The following is a 24,131-nucleotide window of genomic DNA, read 5'->3' as shown; positions in this document are numbered from 1 at the left end:
TTATGCCGCGGACATCAAAGGGCCAGTGTGGCATTTGGCCAACGAAAGATCCCTTTTATAGATGTCTTAAATGGAGGGGTGGAAGAAAGATTTGGAACACAAAACAAGCACCGGTTTTTAATTTGGTCTCTTGTAGGAACTGGCCGGGGGGTTAAATCTTGCAAGCACTGATGGCATGGGCCATGCACCACTTCCTTCTCAAAAAGCTGGCCACTTCAGATACTAGCGGAGTCATAAGTCCAGGGGGACTTGGTTTCCAAGCTTGGGGTCACCTCTTAACCCTTCAGGCCTCCCCCGCACACATTATCTCATATGTTTATGGATACTTTGGAAATTATTTAGTGGCTGGAGATCTTAACGGGATGCAAATATTTTTGTTGTTCAGGGAATTGGGAAATTAGTGGCGCCATATCCTTTTCCTTGCTTAGAAGATCCAACTGTTAATAGTTGTTTTATAATTGTATTACTTTTTTGGGTTGAAGTCAGAACGTCTCGTATGTGCTGTGTAGAATCTATTGTGCCATTTATATCTCTTTCTGAGAAAGCTGGGGGGCAATATGCCATCACTTCGTAAAGTGGGAAGCCCTTTTTAAAGACGTCCAGGCTGGAGATCATGTGTATTCATTATCAGGACACTTGTGTATGTGGCTGCACATCGTTCTAGTAAGAACACTATGTGCTGTGTAAATGAATGGAGATGAGTGTATGACGCTGACTGGTCATTGATTGGTCAGCGTCATACACGTAAACACGCCCAGTTAAAAACACAATACACGCCCAGTTGTCCATTTCAAAGCTCATTTGCATATACATATATATAAAATAGCTCATAACTTGGCCAAAAATGAAAATTTTTCAAAAAAAAAACTTATCTACATTGCAGCGCCGATCACATGCAATAGGAGATAGGGATTTGAGAATTTGCTGACAGAGCCTCTTTAAGTACCATTGTTTCTCTGCTAGAATTTGAAAAGATTGTCCACTTCAGCAGATGGCAGAAGACTCTGCAGGAGGACAATTACCCCCACCCCTGGTCTTATATTATATTTTTACGTTTAGTGTCCCTTTGAACAGACTGATGGTAAGAATAAAAAAAATCTTATGACCTATCAAATAACGTTCCTAACGGCGGACCAAGAAAAAAAAATAAAAGACTGGCTCCTCCACATACCTGATCTATGGATGAGATACTACTGATTTTTATATAGGTGACCCGAAGGGCCTGTTTACGTCACGTTTAATATGCATGTTGGGAAAGCGACCTTCGTACACGCGTGTCCATAGGGCTCCATTAGCGCGACTGTCCAAAAGAGCATCCTCTTGGCCTATGGCTGGTATACGTCGTTGTTATACCTTCCTTTTTTTTCTTTAGAATTGAATAATGTAGTATACCACGCTATTCCATCCTGTGGGATCCCGCAAACAGTATACTACGCGGTATATGTATTTTTACATGGGAGACTGTTTGACGGATTCCACTGTATGGCATCTGTCGCAGGTATACGTTCAATATATTCCTTGGAGAGATTTCCTAGGTCTGGAATCCCCTTCCAGAACATCAAGTAGCGAAGGCTGAGGATTCGGGCACTGGGGAATCCCCTGATGTCACTATCCATGTATGGACAGTTATGTCAGGGGCTTTCAACTACAGCGTACCCAGCCAGAGCTTCGGTCTTGCTCTCTCCGGGGACTTCCGGGACTGTAGAAGCCGCTGGCATTACTGTCCATATATGGGCAGTGTTGTCGGGGGCTCACAATAGGAGCGGAGTCTCTAGCCAGGGATTTGCTTATGCAAAGCCCCTAATGTCACTGTTCATATATGGACAGTAAAAGGGCTTTCCCAAGATAGGAGTTCCCGGCCGGAGCGCTTGTGATGCTCTGGCCGGGGTCTTCGTGTTTGAAAGCCTCTGATATCACAGCCTATATATGAACAGTGACATCAGGTGCTGTGCTTGGGGATTTCGGGCGATGTATGCCTATACAGTGGGAATGTTGGTGCATTCTGTCTGAGATATACATCGGGACTCCTCCCAATGTATGCCTCCAACGGATGGAAAAAAACTAGATGTGAACAGGCCCTTATGCGTATTCCCATCATAGACATAGGATATGCCATAAGGCGGGATTCACACGACCGGGTCCCGCCCGAGTATCGGCCAGTAAAATCGGCCATTTTTCCTGGCCGGTTTGCATTATTTTTGCATCCGGGCCGGGCAGATCTGGACAGTGACATCAGCGGCAACTCCTGAAGGGGAATCCCCATGTGTTCGGGGATTCCGCTTCAGGAGTTTCCCCTGATGTCACTGCCCAGATATGGACAGAGACATCAAGCGCTCTGTCCAGGAGTGGAATCTCCAAACACACGGGGATTCCGCTCCTTCAGGGAGCTAAAATGGAGCTAGCACATAGCAGAGCGGGGAGATACCTCCCTGCTCTGCTATAGTGGCGTCGCTACAGTAGTAGCAGCAGCTGCTAGTGGCGCCATGGAAGGTGTCGCCGGGCCAGGGCGCTTTTAAAACAAGCAGGGGAAGGGAGCCAGCGCAGCGCTCCCTTCCACCTGCTGTACACCCCGGCCCTGCTACACAGTGTACAGCCATTCGTCCGAATCGCATAAACTCCTCCTCCTCACATGCACTCTGCGCTGTGAGGAGGAGATAGAGCGCAAGCGACGGAAAACCCGGCCATCACTCGGGACACATTCCGGTGATGGCCGTGTATTACCCGGCCCCATAGACTTCTATGGGAGCCGGGCGGCTGGGTACCCGGCCAAAAATAGAGCATGTCCTATTTTTTGACGGCCGGTTTTCCCGGCCGGCAAAAAATCGGTCGTGTGAGTAGCCCCATTAGGGGTCTATTATTCCTAATGCAGCCGGGTGCCGCCGGCCGGGAAACCCTGTCGTGTGAATGAGGCCTTAGTGTTTGATAGGTGTATATCCCACCTCCACACCGGTCTCTAGAACGAGGGCCCATTCAGTTCTGTCGCGTGTCATTTAGGTTCTGGATGTAGTATTTAATGTGTGTATGATTTATCAGTAAAACCAGATACTTTTCCAACTTGAACGCTAACCTATCTGTCCTCCTCTTTTTTAGAATCGGTTTATGACCTTCTCCCAAAGGAACTGCAATTGCCCACATCTCGTGAAACTTCAGTTGCCCCAATGAGTCAGACAAGCGGAGGTGAGGCAGGATCGCCTCCCCCAGCTGTTGTCGCTGCTGGTACGCATATCATTTCGTTTCTCTAATCCTATAATTGCGCCATGAGTTGTTGTTGTTTTCTTATACTTCATCCCTTTTTTAAAAAAAAAATGTTTTTTATTTGATTTCTGGCCTAAATGAACAGCGCTGGTAAAGTGGAGCGCGGCTTATGTAACAATGTCTAGAAAGAGGCAAAGCCATTGTATGAATAAATCTTTTAATAATTCCCCAAAATGCCAATTCCCACCCCCGCCCAAAAAAAAAAAAGTAAATAAAGCTGGAGTGCATGCATTTATTTGCTCAAATGGACTAATGGTATAATGAGAAATATCTTTTTCTGCCAACTTTATTACGTGAAGAGCGGAGCTCAGATTCCAGCACATGTGAAGTATTTATTACCGTGCCGGACTTGGTTGACAGCCCGCGTGCTTCATTTATAAATAATGATGTAATCCTGTTCTATTCCTTCCTAACTCCTCTTTATTCCACTAATCGCCCCTTTCCTTTTATCCCTTCAATCTATGGAAACCATTTTGGGCTATTCTGCTCTCTGGTTAAACCCTTTTACAAAAAAAATGTTTATTGCATTCAAACATGAATGGATTTTAATACAAAATCCCTATATATAATTCATTCAATACAGCCATAAGCAGCCTTCCTCCTAAACCGCATTGTATCTGGTTTGCGCTCCCTGCTACCGATGTGCATGCAAAATCCCCAGTGTGGTGTTAAAAACCCGGCACGATATAACCAGTCCATAAGCCTCACTCCAACTCCGCATTTCACCAATCCTACGAAATGTAAGGGTATGTGCACACACAGTAATTACATCCGTAATTCACGGACGTATTTCGGCCGCAAGTCCCGGACCGAACACAGTGCAGGGAGCCGGGCTCCTAGCATCATAGTTATGTACGATGCTAGGAGTCCCTGCCTCTCCGTGGAACTGCTGTCCCGTACTGAAAACATGATTACAGTACGGGACAGTTGTCCTGCAGCGAGGCAGGGACTCCTAGCATCGTACATAAGTATGATGCTAGGAGCCCGGCTCCCTGCACTGTGTTCGGTCCGGTACTTGCGGCCGAAATACGTCCGTCCATTACGGACGTAATTAGTGTGTGTGCACATACCCTAATACTTTACGGCGCTGCTCATTGTCCTATCGCCGCCAGTAGAGTTACTCCAAATCTGTGGCCTTATTGTCTTATTCCAGGATAATCTATATCCCAGTGCAAACTTTTTTTTTTTTTTTTTTTTGTTAAAAATTTTTTTTTATATATTTATTTATTTTTTTTTAAATCGACCAAATTTCCAATTGCACTGCCGTTTTCACAGTAAGCCCACAGATTGCATAAATTTTTTTTTATTGCTTGGTTACTTGTGTATTGCAATACGAATAGCCCTAATTCATTACATGGAATATACGGTCTGTTGCCTCACTGCTTTTCCGCTAGTCAAACCCACTTTTGGCGTAAGCTAAAAATAATGGCTCTTGTTTATATTGGCTGCGGTTCGTGCTGGTAATTAGAGATTACTCTTATCGTCTGCGGTGATCACAGAATGTGCACGGGTTGATTAACCTACTAAATCAGTCCTGACAGTCCGGCTTTGGTACAGTATGATTTGGAGTTTGCTCTTGGGGGAGGGGGGGTTAAATAGGTATTATATTTTATCTAAAAATAATGGTAGCTCGATGCTCTCGACCTCCGCTCACTCCGAAGGAAATGTTAACCTTGGCAGCGAGGTTCGTGAAATGTAAACTTTTTTTTTTCCTCTCTGTTTTCCAATAACAAAAGTGTTACGGTTTACTTTAGCGCTTCAGTATAAATATATATCGAGGGTATATTTTTATATCGGGGGACTTCCTGATGTTTTAGATCAGGGAATATTTTATTCCGGAATATTTACCAAAATTTCTCCTCCTCGTCCAACAATGCACCTGGACGTAGAATTCCTGCAACACGGCCTAGACAGGCTACAATTAAAAAAAAAAAAAAAAAAAAAAAAAAAGAGCCTAAAAATTGTTAATGCGCAATTTCCCACTAAAATAAAACATATATTTTTTTAATTTCAAGTTCATGAGTCCTCCTCCTTTGTGGACTCTAAATATTTTAGTTCTCATGGATTATTAGATTCTGGATTTCCAAGGTGACGACCAAATTTAGTACCTATAGGCGTTGTCACCCAACTTTACGTAGACCACGAACGGCATATAAATCTACACGTGCATTATACATAGTTTCAGCTTTCTCTCTATCGGTGTGCCTGTTTCTGGCAGTACTGGTATTATAGTCATAAATTTCAGGATGAACAGTACTGTAGGCCCCGACACACACAGTGTATGGCGTTATGAGAGGATGCAAAAAATTTTAAATTTTTGTAAAAGAAATGACTCGCACAATAAGACAAAATTATTGTCCGTTAACAAAGCTGCATATGTGGGTCCTGCTGGAATAGATGTGAAATATTTGCATTACAAAGCCCCCATGAAAAGGGCTAAAAGAGAGAATTGTGTTGATCAATCTCCTTTTTTTGCACATTTACTGTATGTTGCTATAGAGTTCAATAATCCCGTCCGACTGCAGAAGCCCCCAAAACAGTCTTATGAATCTTTATCATAATTGACAATTGCGCTGATTTTTGTAGGACCGCCGCGTGCAGCCCTCTACATAGAGAGATTGGACGTGATGTCTCTGATTTCTTCCCTATTCAGTGTTTTTGTCTCTTTATACTATAATACGGGGTCCCCAATCACTAACTCTTTTTAGTTATTGCAAAACTACAACTCATCATGCCCTGCGGGTGACCACTGCCCAAATGAAATCGTCACCTTGCAACCCGCTGTATTCGTAATTGATAGTTGGGCAGTGGCTTTGTAATATGGCCTAATGGCTTTGGATATTGACGACATCCTTTCAGGTGGAATTTTTTTCTTATTGCCCCATTCCATCCAGATGTTGGGTTCTAGTGATGTATCTGAAATGAAATCTATGTTCCACTAAAGGACTTTTGTCAGAGCACCTGCTTCTGGTAAATTAAATTAGTATTCGTGTTATCTATTCTAATAACATATATGGTCCATGTCGGGATGTACACAAATAGCTGAGGGCCCCTGTTTACAGTAAATGGGTCCATTACTCTCTAATATCTCATCATAGATCACCTCCTTATGTCTCTCTAAAAATCTATCAGTAATCGTTAGCCATAAAATTCATTAGCTCAGGCATTACCAGGCAATCTATTGGACAGAAGAATACTTCTTTAAGGTGACCGTGGGCTCCTGTGCGGCAGCACAGGTTGCACCAATGATATGTCCGCCCCTGGTCCACGTATGTCACTCTACTAGATGTATGCTACACTTTTTTCATATTTTTTTTTTTAGTAGATTTTCCCCAGTAGATTGATTGGGGTCTATTCTCCCAAATATTGGTATGACCCATTGTGTATAATCAGCTGAAAAATCATTAAAATAACCTACAAAAGTTGGTTCTTACAACAACATAATATATAAGATCGCAAACTAAAAATGTAATGGATCCAAAGTCAGCCTGGTCCAATTAAGTTTTTTATTTTTAATATTTCTATTTTATTTGATGTTTTTATTACTAAAATCACTCTTTTAATAAACCAGAGTAGTAAATCTAATCCCGACTATAAGGCCGGGTTCCCACTGGTTGGACCGACCTGGAACCCGCAGTACATTCGTTTCGAAAAACCTGCAGTTTTGTAACAGAATTTCCGCTGCGGAAGAAAGTGCTCATTCTTACCCCCCTCCGTCTGCACGTAGTCCGGCCTCCTACGATGACGTTGCAGGCCGTGTGATGCTGCAGCCTGTGATTAGCTGCAGTGGTCACATGGGATGAAACTCCATCCCAGGAGGCTGGACTGCAGGAAGGAGAGCATTCTGGGTAAGTATGTTTTGTCTTTTTCCTTCCGGAGTTGCGATTTTTGCAGCGTAATCTCTGCGATTGCGCCGCAAAAGTCCACAAAAAAAACGCAGCATAAATTGACACGCTGCGGAAGTCAATTGAATTCCGCAGTGTTTTTTTTTTGTTTTTTTTTCCCCCGCAGCGTGAGCATGAGATTTTCTAAACCACTTTGCTGCTACTGTAAATGCTGCGGAATTTCCACACAGAATTCTGTCGAGAAAATTCCGCACCGTTTACGCTACGTGGGAACCCGGCCTAAGTCGCAGGATTTTCGGTGCACTCTGGATATTGTTTATACTTCCAAACGTATTTTTGTAAACCGAGCAAGACAGAGAGATCAGATTGTTACATCAACATGTGGGATGGAGCGTCAGCTGTCTACATTCCATATGCTGTCTTCCTGGTGAGTCTATGTTAGTCTTGAGTACAGCCAGTCTCAATAAGCAGATCTGCAGTGTAAAGCATAAGGGACAGAACTTTAACCTGAGCCTCTGAGACCGATTTGGTTTTAAACTACTTTAGATTTGCAGTTACTGATCATAAATGTGTTATCCAAGGCTGGAAAAAAAAAAAAAAAAAGACAACCGTTGGCTCACGTATGCTTTAAGGACCGCAACTGCCCCTTGTTTTAACGTAAACCTGTGACTTATGCCAAAAATCTGCATATTCTGTTTAATATGCCCGTGCCAGATACATTGTTTGATTTTTTTTGTATTCCATTGAAATTACCGCCACAACTGCAGCCAATTGCAAGATTCATAATGGGGGGGGGGGGGTGCAATCAGTTGAAACGTTTCGATGAGGCAACCGGCTGTTGAATATATATATCCTGTAGACTGCTCAGTCTGACATGAACGTAAATATGTTCTAGAAATAAACCTTAAAATATCAGAATTGAACCTATGTATGTAGGTATACGTTTTGAAAAGATGGGGGTGGGGTTTGGAGGGGGAGGGGTTGCGGATGTAAACGAGGAAAAGTTCATATTTAAGAGTAATCGTGGGCTAAAATATTGATCAAATTGCCCTAGAAATTCCATGTGATAATTGGATTGCATTTTTCTTTTATATTTGCTGGGATGCTAGCTGTTTTCTCTATTAATACAGTTAACTTGCATTCTAGCTTCTCCACTCAGAGGCAGGCATCGTGTGGTGGGTTGTGTGACTATGTCTGTCTATCAATAGTGAAGACAAATATTGCCAGAGACACTAAACCCATCCAAACTCACCCCAGGGTATAGGTCGGTCTCGTTTTCAGACTTCTTCCTAAGCCTTTTTTTTTTCTGTTTTTCCTTTTTTCTTTTTTTTTCTTTTTTCAGTTTTGATAATGAATGTTGGTAAAAATGTTCATTTTTAATATGTTTTTTTTTTTTTTAATCTCACAATATTAAATAAAAAAAATTGCCGCATCTATTTTGACCATGGATATGTGGCCACTTTGCTTGTACGTATCCGTTTTAGAGATGGATAACCGCTTCAGAGATTAACAATCGGAGGGGTGAAAGAGCCGAGTAGACATCACCATTTGTACATCGTTACTGGAATTCTTAAATATAAATCCCTGGGTATTAAACAAATAAAGAAAAAATTATTTATATATATAATGCCTTTTTTGTCCTGTACATTTTAGGTTTTTTTTTTCTTCTGTACAGGCCAAAAAAATATTACATTTTTTTTATTTTTTTGACCTGATAAATTATCTACATGGCTAGATAATTTTAGATCATTTTTATTTATTCATTGTAATCTCTATAGTGTTTTTATTAGCGCTGCACTGTGCTTTTATATTCTATTTACCGGTCTAAGCCATAGTTAAGTCTCAAATCTCTACACCACAAAAAGCATAAAAATTTATTTTTTCAAAATGTATACTATTAGCCAAAATAAAAAAAATAAAAAATAAAAAAAAAAAAAATATATATATAATGACAAATGTCAAGCCAAAATTTACTTTATAAACTATTAATCTTTTCCAGCCACTTCAGTTTTTTGTGTGGTTGAGGTATATTAGGTTGAAAGAATCCTTAGCAATAAATTTTAATATAATTAAATAATATCCTATATTACTAGTGCTTAGAGTAATTCATTTTGCTCTTGATATTTTTTTCCCTAGATATTTTATATGGGGCAAAATAATTATTAAAAAAAAACTAGGTTCTTGATTATGAGGTGTGGTCATAATAGCAAAAATAAATACAAAAATATAATACGGTCTCTGCGAAGAGCAAAGTGGCTTCAAATCTGGTTAAACAAACATATAATTTTTATATTACAAAGCATTTAATATAGAAGCATTTTCTTAATGCATGACCAAAAGCAACCACAGCACCTATACAGCACCTATACAGCACCTATACAGCACCTATACAGTACTATGATTTACTTTTTTAAATGTGAATGCTTTGGAAAGTCACTGAATTTTTTTATTTTTTTTTCCGTTTCAGCTGCAAAGTATAGCAATGTGCACAAACACAGTGTAAAATGGAACTGATAAAATATGAAACTGATTTTTTTTATTTCCCAAGAAACCGGAATTTCTTAGCTGCCATATGTCAATAGTTAAAAGCTATAGAACGGTTTCGAAGAACTTGTTTCTTCCAAAAAACATGTATTTTTATATTGTAAATGATATTACTCTTTACCCTTGAGGGTACGTTATCTTAATTCATGGTATGGAATTAATTTGTTACCATTATGACTGGCACTTGTCCTGTTCATTTTTATAATTATTTTAATAATTAGGTCTATCATTAATATTCAATATTTAACACATATTTGACCTATTTATCTGCCAGATAAAAAAAATAATAAAAAAAAATATATATATATGAGGTGGTGTATTATATTTTGGGATATTTGCCTAATTGACTGAGGCAAAAATCATCATAAATTAAAAAAAGGTCACCACTTTATAATGTATTCTAGTTTTAGTGCCTTTATAATAAATCCACCTTCATTAATAAGACCTTTTAGAACTTGTAATCAAACCAGTCTTTCAATAAAGTTATTTAAGGTCAATGCCCGATCCCGTAATTACCCTCTTTTACATAATGTTTAGGGTCCAAAACTGTATCAGTTCCATTTTGCTAAATACATGAGTTTGACTCCTAATTTTTTTCTTTATTACTTTTAATAGTTGATTAACTGGAATAATTAGCAGCTGTTTCTCATTTATTTTCTCATATTTTTATTCCAGGATTTGCCTCTGAAGCAGGGAGTGTCTGCATTAAAAATGACCTGTAGTTCTCTGCTTCATAGGTTAGAAACTTATTTTAATATTTTGTGGCTACAGTCAGTCCCACTCAAAAAAACAAAAAACAAAATTAAAAAAATTATACTAATTGGCAAAAATGTTTACAATAAACACATTTTATAGGGGGGTTTATAAACTGTTGAGTTTTCAGTTTGTTTGTTTTTTTTTTTGCAATTGGCCCAAAAATTCTAAATTCTATCAAGGAAGGTCAAATTATGTAAACATTTTTTACCCCCTTTTTTTTTTTTGTGTTGAACATTATGGGCACAGCCATTACAGTGAGGGCATTTAAGTGACCGGAGCCCTTATTGGCTAGTTATTATATTAGCAGAATTTTTTTGCATTTCAATTTTTACCAAATTTCAACATTTTTCTGTGGGAATTAAAGTAGTTGAATATATTTTTTGAAGGAAAAAAAAATCACTTAAATCCATTGGGACTGCTGGCCAGTGCCGGTGAAAATGTGTGTATTTACTTTTGGATTATACACTGCAGATGCCTCATCTTCCTCCTCTTCCACCATGGGCGGTGCTCGCAGTTCCTTTACCACCACTTCCAGTCCTTCTAATTACTCTACCTCACTCACCGATACCAAAGCTATGCAATCCTCTACCACAGGGGTAAGTAAGCCAGGGGTAAGTGAACCGCTGTTAGCCAGTAATGCGGGCCAGCAGCCATCTGTGCCATTGAGATGGACAGTCCTAAACATTTCTCCACCCCCGGAAGACCTGCTGGATAGCAGTCGGATGTCCTGCCAAGATGAAGGGGGTGGACTGGATTCTGAGCAGAGCTGCAATATGTGGACCGAAGACTCCACATCTAATTTCAGCAACATGAGTTCCCATTCTTACAACGATAACACAGAGGTCCCACGTAAGTCACGAAAACGAAACACCAAGCAGAGGCCTGGCGCCAAGCGACGAGATTCCAACATGGGCGTTTTTGATGCAGACAGTGCCAAGGCTCCACATTATGTTCTCTCTCAGCTCACCTCGGACAACAAAGGGAACGGCCAGGCTGGAAATGGGTTGGTATTTACGTTTTAATATGCTTTTTCCCTCTGTCCTATCCATAAATTTTACTGTTCATATGTAAATCAGCGCTAGAGTAGAACATAGTTACAAAAAAGGCCGGTCACTCTACTTCATCCAGAGGAGGGGAGACTATAGAATGGTGGAAAAATTAGAACGGGCAATTGTATGATGTCTACGTGCTGGTAATCTAGGCACTTTTATGCTATAGTCCTGTTGTACAGAGGGTCTTGCAAACATCTCATACACTTGGGTGAAGCAGAAATTTTGTGACTGTCAGCAATATTCTTGAGTTTAAACATTTCTTAAAGTGTAACTAAACATTTAAAAAAGCTTTAGACTTATAGTGACATGTCAGAAGTTTTGATTGGTGGTGGTCCGAGCACTGAGACCCCCACAACCATTAAAACAAAGCGGCAGAAGCGCTGGGGTGAGTGCTGTGCCGCTTAGTTTCTGATCGGCTGTTTCTATTCACTGACTCTTATTATGGACTCTTAGGGCTCATTCAGGCGAGCATGTTCCTCGTCCGTGTGCTGTCCGCTGAACTGACCGCACACAGACCCATGCATTTCATTGGGGCTATTCAGACATGCGTGAATTTTCACGCAGCGAGTGTCCGTTGCGTGAAACTCACTGCATGTTTTATATTGGTGCATTTTTGGGGACGTTGTCATCCTTTGAAGTCTATGGGTGAGTGAAAAACACAGCACAGGGACGACATCTGTGTGCTGTCCGTGTTTCACACATCCGTTGGTAAAGAGATGAAGAGAATTAAAAAAAAAACCTGAAGTGCTTGCAGAGGATAACCATAGACGTGAAAAACGGATGCGACGCGCAAAGCACACTGATGCCACACACAACGCTCCCTGATGGCACATGAACATGAAATGCAGGAAATACGGTCTGTTTTTTGCGCATGCAAATCGGACACGCTCATGTGAATGCAGCCTTAGACTTATTGAGCCTGTGCACCACTCCGAGGAAAGCCGATCAGAAACGAAGCGATACAGCGCTCACCCAAACACTTCTGCCGCATCATTTTAGCGAACAGTGGGGATTTCAGTGCTCGAACCCCCACCAATCAAAACTTCTGATGAGTTCAAAGTTTTCAAAAGTTTAGTTACACTTCAAAATCCACTGGTGGAAACTTGAAGTGGCCGAACACTGGATCATCCATGCGTCAATGAACTCTTTGGCTACAACATTGGCGTACATACACACTCGTTCTACAAGTGCCGCATCCATTGATGGCTCTGCTGGGTGCTGTTATTGGAGAAGATGTGAACATCCACTAGGGCTTCCATTTAGGAGGTGATTGATTCCTGTGGAGAGCAGCTGTCTGGTTGCTTCTCTATGCACCTGATCTATGGTGTATTTTTTTGCCATGAAAGAAGGCACCATGGATGTTGGCTGCACTGTCAATGGTTTCTAGGATGGCACATTCCATAGCTAATAGTTGACAAACTCTACCCTGAAATGAGCAAACATGGCAACATCAACAGTGTATGTAGATCTATGGGTTGAGCCTATGTTGTTGGTGGCCAATGAGTACAGATATAATGTCAGCATCGTTGCATGAGCAAATCAGACCCAAACCGTTATACAACAAATTCAGCCCTGCTACATCATTGACACACAAAATATCAAGCCTTCTATAATATGCTGCTGATATGTACATACTTTAAAATATATTTTTATTTTGTCCTAATCCAACAATAAAGAAGTGCATAATTTATGGGACTGAATCTTCCCGGTTCTCTAGGTCTTGTGTCGTGGAGGCCATTGGTTCATAGTAAATGCATAGATTGCATGTTCTGAAGCAATTGTCTGAGATGGCAGAAGCTTCCATGATGGCCGCTTAAAGTGCTGCATAGTAGCTTTCTATAAATTCATGGTAGAATTTAGCTATATTTATGATTTATAGCAGATTTTTTCCTTTTATCTATTCTTCACAACCAATGCAGGCTTGTACATTAGTAAAGTACGTAGATTGTCCCTAATCGTCTGCAAACATCTAATGTGCCAGCAGTTAAAGTAGATTTTCCAATAATCATTATCACCTATCCATAGGATAGGTGATCAATAGCTGAACAGTAGGGGTCCGACCGTTGGGACCCCCACCTATCACGAAAACGGGCTTACCTTGCCTTGCTGTTCCTGTGAGTCCCATAGGAACAGAGCAGTAGTGCACATTCTCCTAAAACCGCTCCATAAATTCCTATTCTGATGCCGGGTGTGATCTTCGGCAGACCCATAGAAAAAAATGGGGCTGTGGGCAAGCATGCGCATTACTGCTCCATTCCTATGGGCCTCCCAGGAACAGCAAGGTAAGCCTGTTCTCGTGATCGGTGGAGGTCCTACTGCTGGGACCTCCACCGATCACGAGAATTGGCTTACCTTGCTGTTCCTGGGAGCCTGTGGATAGGTGATAAATATTGATTATGGGAAACCCCTTTAAGCAGTTTATCATATCTTATGTTTTACTTGCTAAATCCTTGTTTTTAGAGGTTTTTACAAATTTGACGAGGTTTTGTTTATTTGCGTATTTATTTATTTTTACGCTTTTTGTTAAGCTCCCAATTTTGAGCCACTTTAAAGGGATTGTATGGTTTAGTTGGCTCCTTTTTAGATGCCCTATTAGAGAATTGTAGAGGGTTCCCATTTAATCACCCCCTCCCATAACCCAGAGTTGTGAGCTTCTAAGGGGCCCTCCTCATTCTGGAGCAACCAGCGTGTCCTTACATTACATAGACTGTCTATTGATGCGAACGGAGGACTTACCAGCTGATCGTGGTAGGGGGCAGGTTAGAAACCTTCTATCGGGGGGCCCAAAAAGTGGTTGCCCAAATCGGTGAGCAGTCCATTTACAGAATTCAGGCTACTGCTCCAACTCATAAGGAGAGAGAACCCAATAACATTATATTAAGAAATTGCTTGGGAATCTCATGTAATACTTACACTTCTCCAAGAAAAGAGCCCATGAAAGGTGTAAATAGATCTAAAATAAGAGTGAAGTCACCTATTCGGCTACACAGTGTTTTGGTCTCTGATCGCAGATGCATGGAGGAGGGTGGGAGTTGGCATTCATCTTCCATTGAGAGATACTGGCTATCTGTATAGACATGTAAATAAACAATGGCTCAAAATCTTCACTTGGGGGAAAAAATAAAAGTTATATAGTGTATGTTGGACCTATATGTGGAATCTCCCAGAACCTTCTTAAGGAAATGGGCCGGCTTAGTCCTTGTCACCGGTGGAGAGTCCGTCATACTCCATTGAAATAAATGGGAGTAGCTGTCGGAGGTAGGTAGATGTTGTACAAAGGAAGATTACGTGTGATAATGTGATTTCTTTTTACTCTTTCTTGGTAGTGCAGAGTAGTCAAAGGGGGCAGTTTTGTTGTCACTATTTTGGCTTCTTATATTTGGTGAAATCCCAAGACATAGGATATATTTTTTTACCATGTCCACTACAGAGCCTCCGAGTCTCCGAAAGGAGGGAAGAAGAGTCCATCGCTGTGTGAGCAGTTTCCATCGAAGAGTGAAGGGAAAGACGTGAAGATTGTGGTCCAGCCAGAGACTCAGCATCGTGCCAGATACCTGACAGAGGGAAGCCGCGGTTCTGTGAAAGACCGGACGCAGCAGGGATTTCCTACAGTAAAGGTAGGTGTATTTTCACCACTGCGTAGTAAATGTTTTACTGTAGAGAAGTAGCTGTTACTCTATGGCACCTTGACTGTTTAACTACAACTCCCATCATGGCAGCTGGCAGAACCTGTTTGAAGTTGTTTTCTACAAAGAAATGATTCTTATTTTAAAGCAACTGTCCAGTCTCCTGACTATATGCATCCACCGGTGGGGGCTTAAAAATAAAATAAAAAATGCTTACTGTTCCCATGTGGCCTCTCCCCCAGCCCCATTCTTCAAAATAGAGTAGGAGGGCAGACGCTGGTATATGATGTCACCGGCATTCCTAACTGCTTTCACATAGACCGTACTGACAGACTTCCCACCCCCACCCGATATTGCCACTGTAGGGGATGGGTGACATACTCTGCCATGATCACTCCTTGCCATACTCTTGAGTGCTATGATCGTCTCCTATACATTCCAATTTTACCGTAGTTGGGGCATTATCCAACTGCTCTGGATATCACTTTGTCAATCTGACCAAGGCATTAAGGTGTGCGTATTGCGTGTGACCTAATATAAATTTTCGGCCTGTATAGAAGTACATATGCCAGCAGCGTACAACGCGGGTACCTTTTTATGTTTCAAAACAGTGATGGGATTTTATTACTCTTTTCCAGCTGGAAGGTCATAATGAGCCTGTGGTGCTCCAAGTGTTCGTAGGCAATGATTCCGGCCGAGTGAAGCCGCACGGATTCTACCAGGCCTGCAGGGTGACTGGAAGGAACACAACTCCCTGCAAGGAAGTGGATATAGAGGGCACCACAGTCATAGAGGTCATGCTGGACCCCAGCAACATGATGACTCTAGCGTAAGTAAATCATCTACCAGCAGCTCCCACCCTCAGGATCTGAATTGCTGTACCCCTTGTGACAGGTTTATGTCATTGTGCCATGCGTGCATGCTGCTCTTACTGGGCCTTATCAGACATTTTTATCTAAAATGTGGAAATTCCGGATTCTATCACCACTGGACCGTGCCAAGAATGTAGACTTTCCTGAAACGCTGCATAGAGTAAAAAACAGAACCCTACAGTCACCCTATAAATTGTTTTTTTTTCCCCTTACAAAGCCTATTGTGAATCGTTGAGATCAATTATAGGAGACACTTGTCTAATAAAACGTTTTTTATTATCATTATTATTAGGCTCTAACAGACACAAAAGTTTTAAGTGACAATAGTATTTAGAGAATACAGCCCAAGTAGTTAAATAACTGAGATGTGCGAGTTTTTCTTACCATCCTTGTCATATTTGGCACTGATTCTTGATAAAATAGTGGCCATAATCTAATTTAAAATAAAAAGTTAACTCTTCACTGACCAGATGGCTACCACCACAATAATTTTCTTCATAAGTTAGGTGGCTATTTGGGCTCCCCCCTTACTGAGGTTCATTTGGGGATCACTAGTGGTTTAGTTTCTTGTAATTTGTAATCCTGATTTACTTTATATAAGACATCCGCTCTCTGTGCACTGACTGAAACGTGGTGGGCTTGTGCTTATACATGGCAGCCAATCTGAATAAGCAGAGCTACAGCATAAAGGAAAGGGGCACAGAGCTGCATCCGGGGGCCGCTTATGAGACTGGAGGTGATTTCAGACTAACTCGCATTACACATTATGGTTAAGCTGCAGTCACTTGCCTTACAAATTACATCGCCTGGCATACAGAGTTAAATGAAACAAAATGTAAATGTTTCCCTTTTCTCCTATGTAGCAAACCTATCAGTCAGGAGCCTTTTAGGTTAGAAAAAAAAAAACACTTTGTATGGAGAAAGCATTGAACATTTGTAGCTTTGAGGAGTGTTGATGGAGGAAAAAAAAAGGGGGCGATGGGGAGGGTGAGAGTTTTGCAGCAGCCTGGAGGCATTGCAGACCATGATGAACAAGAATACCTGACTACGCCAAGCTCCAAAGAACAGTGTGGCAAGGACTACTCCGTTACTTCAACAGGAGAGGGGTTGCAACAGTAAAATAGATGTGTGAGCGTGTAAGATGAGAATTTTAGATAATTGATTTATATTTAATACTATTGATATTTCTAAAGTTAAGGTCAAGGATAACAAATTTGTTAACGTTGCCGTATGTATTACTATCTATTTATTGGTTGTAGGGCTTTCACCTTGAGCCATTTATTAGCTTTCTTATACATCCCGTACGGATAATATTGGGATTTGCAGCTGTTTCACGGAGCTGCAGTTTTTGGCATTCTTTCTCCTGTTTTTTTTTTTTTTCCCCACCAGCCAGTTTGGAGTTAATTGCAGTTCAGTGATCATTGCCATAGAAACCATACCCTGCCATGGTTGTCGCATTAAAAGCCTTCACATTTTAACCCTATACTCACATGTCCTTTTTATGACAGGGTTGATTGTGTTGGGATCTTGAAACTCAGGAATGCTGATGTCGAAGCCCGTATCGGGATCGCCGGTTCCAAGAAGAAGAGCACACGAGCAAGGCTTGTGTTTCGAGTAAACATCCCTCGGAAGGATGGCTCAGTTTTAATCCTACAAACACCCTCGTCTCCAATCCTCTGTAGTAAGTCTCTTCACTACTTTACTTCACTTTAAGCATTGCCACCATATAAAAAAAATTTAAGCGGTATTGGTTCCTTCCAAGGTTGGGTTGGTCAGACGTGTCTGATGGTAGCTACGAACGTGAAGACTGTTGCCTGATCCTGCCTAAATAAATGGATCAGACAACAATCCTCTTATATCTACGGTAGTCGGGCACAATTCTGTATAAAGTTATCCATTCAATAGGTACTTGTGACTGTAATATGTTAGCCAACTGTGTAATACATGGATGGGCTGGGTACCCTAGACTCTTTGTGAGGGGCTCTCTGCTGTAACTCATAAAGGGGGTCCCAAGCAGGGCATATGGAAAGGTTGTACTCTTAAGACACCGAGGAACTTGGCCATCCCTGGAGTTCCACCTTAATGAAAAATAGTTTGATAAAGTGCGTTGTTTTTTTTTGGAAGATCAGTGATCTGTTTTCAGGGCTTGTGCCCTTTGTCCGCACTTTGTTTTCAATCTGCTGTGTACACACAAAATCTATTTAATTCATACAGCTGCCAAAACATACATGGTCTCTGTTCTCCGATCAGCTGAATGCAGCTTTAACACCGCCTGAAAAACAAGAGCTGTGGAAGAAAGCATTATACTATATAGTACCAGATCCGGATCGCGGGTCATGTTTATACATCATTGGGGGCTTAGCTGGAGCTTCGCCATTCCAAAGACTACCCGTAATAACGGACTAGCTGACGCGACCCATTACAGCGACAGACATTGGCCTTGTCTAGTATTTCATATTGAACTAAATGAGTTTGTGCATAGCAGAAGTCTTGTTGGCTTCAGGAAAGACTTGTTCATATGAGAATAATACTGGAGTCATTCAGGCTTGGGGATGTCCGAGCGCTGTAGTGTCTATTTTGGCATTAAGAAACTCATTAGCATTCAGCTAAAAATCGCTCAAAGTGGTAAAAATAGATAGTTTTTCTAAATAAAAAGCACTGCTGTCACCTACATTATAGCGCACATCTCCTTATGTAGGAGATAGGGCACTTATAATGTGGTGACAGAGCCTCTTTAAACTACAAGCTATGGTAGCATGCAGAAAAGAGGAAAGAGTGTCTAGAACACAATGTCTCCACTAATCAGCTGTCCCAAGTGAATAATTAGAGGGTACGCATATCTACACAATGCTCAATAACAAAATGAAAAAGGCAGATTACCTGTTACTGGCATGATGGACGATGAAAAACTCTAGAGACACCTCGATGCGCGTTTCGCACCCTTCGTCAGGAAGTGACTTACTGTATCAAGAACAGGGTTTAAATATTCCCACAAAAACAATTTAGTGGAGACATTGTGTTCTAGACACTGGTACCTGCGCTGTAGTGTCTATTTGCCCTACACTACACCAGTAGTCACCCCCTAGGGGGCAGCACTGTTTGTGGCTTCCCTGTACAATTATTAATAAAGTTCCGTACGCAGAAGCCTTTTTCTACCTAAATGGAGAAAAGTTTGTTTTATTGACATTGCCTGTTCTTCTTTAGCTCAGCCTGCGGGAGTGCCGGAGATTCTCAAGAAAAGTCTGCACGGCTGCTCTGTAAAAGGAGAAGAGGAGGTGTTCTTGATCGGCAAAAACTTCCTGAAAGGAGCGAAGGTTGTGTTCCAGGAAAACCTTGCCGGTATGTCCGCATTTAATTCTGCTTATTCGGTGTCATATTAAAATTTGAGGAATCCCATTGTAAGCATATTGGTGTATAAAGAATAAATGGCAGGCTCCAATTGACTGTCTACCCACTTAAGTCTCCTGGAAGCAGGAGCAGACTGACCATTTGGCCAGTGCTTGGGGCCCTATGGTCAAAGGGCACACGAGTCCCTCAGTCCGGTACATTGTTTGTAAAAGGGATATTCCTATCTTAGACATTTATAGCATATCTACAGGATATGCCATAAATGTCTGATCGCTCTGGGACCCACACCTATCTCAAGAATGGGGGTCTTCCAACTCTGTACTAGCCTGATTGGGCAGCCACTGGATTCCACGTGCAGGCAAAGATTCGGGAGGGTTGGTCGGGAGTACGGAAACCGCCGCGCTCACTGTGCTACACTGGTTCCGTAACTCCTATAGAAGTTGCGTGAGGCAAAGATTAAATGGTGCCCTCTGCTTGTGGAATGGATATCGGAAAGTATTGGGGTGGACTGTAGATCTGCCAAAATGCTGCAGACAGAGAAAGGTGCCTCCTGGTGGGAAGTCCTAACCTCACCAAATGGTTGATGCCCCCCTGGTCCAGACCACTGTGTCTGTTCCTGACTGGTAGGGAAAAAGAAGATAAAAATAAAAATAGGGTGAAGGGGGTTGACTGTTTTTTTTTTTTTTTTTTTTTTCTTGTTCCTTGATACAGTGGTAATCGTTTGGGTGTGTAATTAATTGGTGGTTTCTTTTGTGCTTGGTGGGTTTTTGTACAGGGTGAATTTCATTTTCTCTTCTTTTTTTCAGATGATAATTCATGGAAAGCAGAAGCTGAAATCGACATGGAGTTATTTCACCAGGTACCACACCACATTCATTGGCCAAGCTTTGCCACTAGCATTTATGTCCAGATTATGATGGTGGACAAGACTATTTCAGTAACCGATGGTCCTCGCCGACAGAGGTCAAACTGGACACAGTCTAGCTGTTCTCTGGTGTTAAAGGGATTGTTAATAGATGTCCAGTCTACAGTCACGTTTTGACCGTATTGCCATATTCAATATACCCTTTTATTTTCGTATGGTTAACATGGGATAATGCAGTGTTTGATGAATTGACAAATGTAATGTCAGCATAAAACCAATCAAATTGATGAGATGGCCATCCTAACATAGGCCTGTATGGTCCAAAATACAGTATTATATTCAATTCATCCATAAACATGGACACCCCTTCCCACAATTACATACAAAAATATAAAACCTAATTTAAAAACCATGAACTCTTATAGAGACCATGAAAATTTCCAGCAACAACAATGTATACTGTTCTTAAAGAGGCTCTGTCACCACATTATAAGTGCCCTATCTCCTACATAAGGGGATCGGCGCTGTAATGTAGGTGACAGCAGTGCTTTTTATTTAGAAAAACGATCTATTTTTACCACTTTATGTGGTAACAATAGATAGTTTTTCTAAATAAAAAGCACTGCTGTCACCTACATTATAGTGCCCATCTCCTTATGTAGGAGATAGGGCACTTATAATGTGGTGACAGAGCCTCTTTAAACTACAAGCTATGGTAGCATGCAGAAAAGAGGAAAGAGTGTCTAGAACACAATGTCTCCACTAATCAGCCGTCCCAAGTGAATAATTAGAGGGTACACATCTACACAATGCTCAATAGCAAAATGAAAGAGGCAGATTACCTGTTACTGGCATGATGGACGATAAAAAACTCTAGAGACACCTCGATGCGCGTTTCGCACCCTTAGTCAGGAAGTGACTTACTGTATCAAGAACTGGGTTTAAATATTCCCACAAAAAAAATATAGTGGCGACATTGTGTTCTAGACACTGGTACCTGCACCTATTACACATTTATGTAATATCCTGTGGATATGCTATGATTGTGTAACATAGGAATACCCCTTTCAATGATAAAATTCTGGTGGCCTTTAGCCACCACCAGGGGGAGCTTACTGCATACGGTCTTATTCAGTTCCACATTCAATCGTTTTCCAGCTTTACTTATGTTTTATTCACTTTTTTTTTATTTTATTTGCTGTAGAATCATCTTATAGTCAAGGTTCCTCCTTACCACGACCAGCATATCACTTCCCCCGTTTCTGTTGTAATGTTTGTGGTGACAAACGCAGGTCGATCTCATGAAGTTCAGCCTTTCACATACACTCCAGAGCCGTGTAAGTACCAACCTCTAACCAGATGTATGTTGCTGGGGGTCTACAACAACAGATCTCACTTAGGCCTTGGCTACACAGCGACTTGCATCAAAACTGCGGCACTACCGCAACTGCAATGGTCACTGTGTAGCTCGGCTTTATACTGCACAACTCCCAATAATTCGATGGATTAAACCAGGATGGGTTTAGATATAACAAATCTGATGTCTATGCATAATTTGATATCATTTTTAGTTATGCCATTTTATTATATTTTTATGGACAGATCTAATATTAGCTTAATTTTGTTTTTTGGCATATTTATTTTTCTTTACCACGATCTCTGTCCTAGTCTTCTGTACACGTCATGACCCTTCTTGCTTTTGGTATTATGCACGGTTATTTCTGTATGAACTTCCCCCTTGTTCAGGGGGCGCACAGATATGGAGCTTTGGACTCCCGTGCGGATTTTGCTGCGGCATCTGAACTTCTCCTCTTAGTGCGTTTTGGATGCGTTACATAAGAGGACATTGGCATGACCGTCACAATCCAGCACAAAGGGGAGATGGATACAGAAATGAGAGTTTATGTAGCATAGTTTAGATCTCAGAAGTATCACATTCCGCTCTTACTAATACTGAGATTTTATCTTTTTATTTTCTTAACATGTGTGATTAACTCTTGTCTTCCATTGGCAGCCATTCCTGTAAATGTTCTCATAAAGAAAGAGATATCCAGTCCAACACAGTCCTGTACTTTTGAAGACTCTATGAAAGGTATTCATCTGCTTCATATTGATTCAAAAGTTCACTAAATTCCATCTGGACATTATCTTTTTGTTTTAAAGGGCAACTACATCTATAATTGTATTTTTGTAGATTCAAAGAAAAATCCACCATTTGTAGTTTGGAAGCATGGGCACGTGCTAGATGTCCCTAGGCAGACCTTCAAGGTTTTTTCGGGGGCTTAAACGTTGATTGCCCATCCGCAGGACATGATTTGATCATTGAGGGTCTGACCCCACCACTAATCAGCAGAATGAACGAGCAGAGTCACTAGAATAGGACTTGGCTTCACTTACTGGCACAGCCACGTGTACAGATCAGCCACGGTGCCTGAGTAAATAATGAAGGAGCCATGGCACTCGCTGGATTGCCGCTACCCATTAATTCCACTGATCGACTGGTATCCCGGGGGATAGACCCCCACCAATCAAGCAATGGCCATCAATATTGAAGATATAGAAAACCCCTTTTATAGGGTTTAAGTGCAGAGGAAAAGCGCATTGCGTTGAATTGGTGGCTTACCTGTAAAGATATTTTAAATTGTGACATCTCTTTGAGACCAGCACCCAAAATTGTATTAGAAATTGACTCGGGACACAAAATCTGCAAGAATCACATCCCTTATGTTGGCCATAGATATGTAATCCTTTTCAGTAGACTATTTCAAGGGATCCACTTAAAATCTAGTGTTAGGCCTGGCAGAATTTTGTTCGGGGTCGACCATGATAAGGATCCCCTTTGTTTCCCACTTAGATAAGCAGCGCCAGCAGTGTCTGGCAGCTTCTAGTCTCTCCATCTGAATAACATACACGTTTGGGTGAGCAAAATATACATGTGAATGGAGGAATTGGGATTGATAACCATTGGACCAATCATTGTGTGGCCGACTTATCTTATTTCTATGGCCGGCAGTAGTTCTCCCACAGTGATCGAACACTGAAATATTATGGGAAATACAATATAGACCAGTTCCTGTCTATACCACAATACTTGGTCGTTTCCATAAGTCTCTCACGTAGTCTTAACTTGTGCAGCCTCAGCAGCTTAACACAAAGCTTGGGGGTCCCCGCTGAGCAGATTTAGCTATGCATATTTCATGGATATGATTTAGTTCAGTATAAACCTCAGCTTTATATGTCCGCATGCAATAATGGGTTTATTTGCTCTTTAAACATTTTCTCGCTACAGCACTCATTGCACTCAATTGCAGATTCGGTGACCACACTCATGTTGTAGTGAATGATGTACCCTGTCCTGCAAATATTGGCACGTAACAGACTTGGGACAGGACTATGTTGTCTATGATGAGTCTCCGACATACCACAACGTCTGAGTGTCTCCTTTTTCTAATGAGTGACCAGAATAAACCATTGGGCAGAATCTGGCATCTCTCATGTTCTTTATGAATCGGCATAGAACAATAATTGTACTGACAATGTGTTATAGCTAGTTCTGTCAAAATACATCTGTATGTTATCCAGTTGATTTAATCAACAATTCACAGACTGAATTTTTAACAATTCAATGGTGCAGTAAATATTTCTATTTTCATAAGGTTTTTCTAAATACCTATAACTCCCATCATTCCTCAGGTTTGAGCACATGTTTTCTTTTAAAGGGTTTGTTTGCTATAGACTGCTCCTTTTGCATGTTGTCGGTCCCCCAGTACCCAGGGGATCATGGACTTGGTCAGCTCTTACTGACCGAGTTCTTGTAACCACATTGCTGCAGGGATTGTGAAGCATTACACAGCAGCCATTGAAATAATTGGGCATCCACGTATTGCAAGAAGGCAAAAGGTATTTTAGGCTTGCTTCACACGGCCGCGAACGTATATCGGATGTATTTCCCAGACCGAACACAGTTA

The 24,131-nt window shown here is 41.3% G+C and overlaps 1 protein-coding gene across 5 annotated transcripts in view; it reads left to right on the top strand.

The window, feature by feature from the left end:
* Window positions 1-24,131, top strand: part of NFAT5 (nuclear factor of activated T cells 5) — a 66,008-nt gene that overhangs the window by 24,399 nt on the left and 17,478 nt on the right. For 3 of the 5 annotated variants that reach the window (XR_012850671.1, XR_012850672.1, XM_075838525.1), the window contains exons 2-10: window positions 3,091-3,216; window positions 10,872-11,403; window positions 14,883-15,069; window positions 15,717-15,907; window positions 17,459-17,631; window positions 19,155-19,289; window positions 20,105-20,157; window positions 21,368-21,500; window positions 22,178-22,255. Coding sequence is in view for 3 of the 5 variants with exons in the window: in XM_075838525.1 (XP_075694640.1) it covers window positions 3,091-3,216; window positions 10,872-11,403; window positions 14,883-15,069; window positions 15,717-15,907; window positions 17,459-17,631; window positions 19,155-19,289; window positions 20,105-20,157; window positions 21,368-21,500; window positions 22,178-22,255 (1,608 nt within the window). In the remaining 2 variants the exon portion in view is untranslated. Of the gene's footprint in view, window positions 1-3,090; window positions 3,217-10,319; window positions 10,382-10,871; window positions 11,404-14,882; window positions 15,070-15,716; window positions 15,908-17,458; window positions 17,632-19,154; window positions 19,290-20,104; window positions 20,158-21,367; window positions 21,501-22,177; window positions 22,256-24,131 lie in introns of those variants that run through there. The other 2 variants (XM_075838528.1, XM_075838527.1) reach the window with 2 other exon arrangements.

This window comes from Rhinoderma darwinii, chromosome 9 (genome assembly GCF_050947455.1).
Source record: "Rhinoderma darwinii isolate aRhiDar2 chromosome 9, aRhiDar2.hap1, whole genome shotgun sequence".
Classification (NCBI taxonomy): Eukaryota; Metazoa; Chordata; class Amphibia; order Anura; family Rhinodermatidae; genus Rhinoderma; species Rhinoderma darwinii.
The sequence above is the reverse complement of the archived record's forward strand: the minus strand, read 5'-3'. Positions and strand labels throughout refer to the sequence as shown.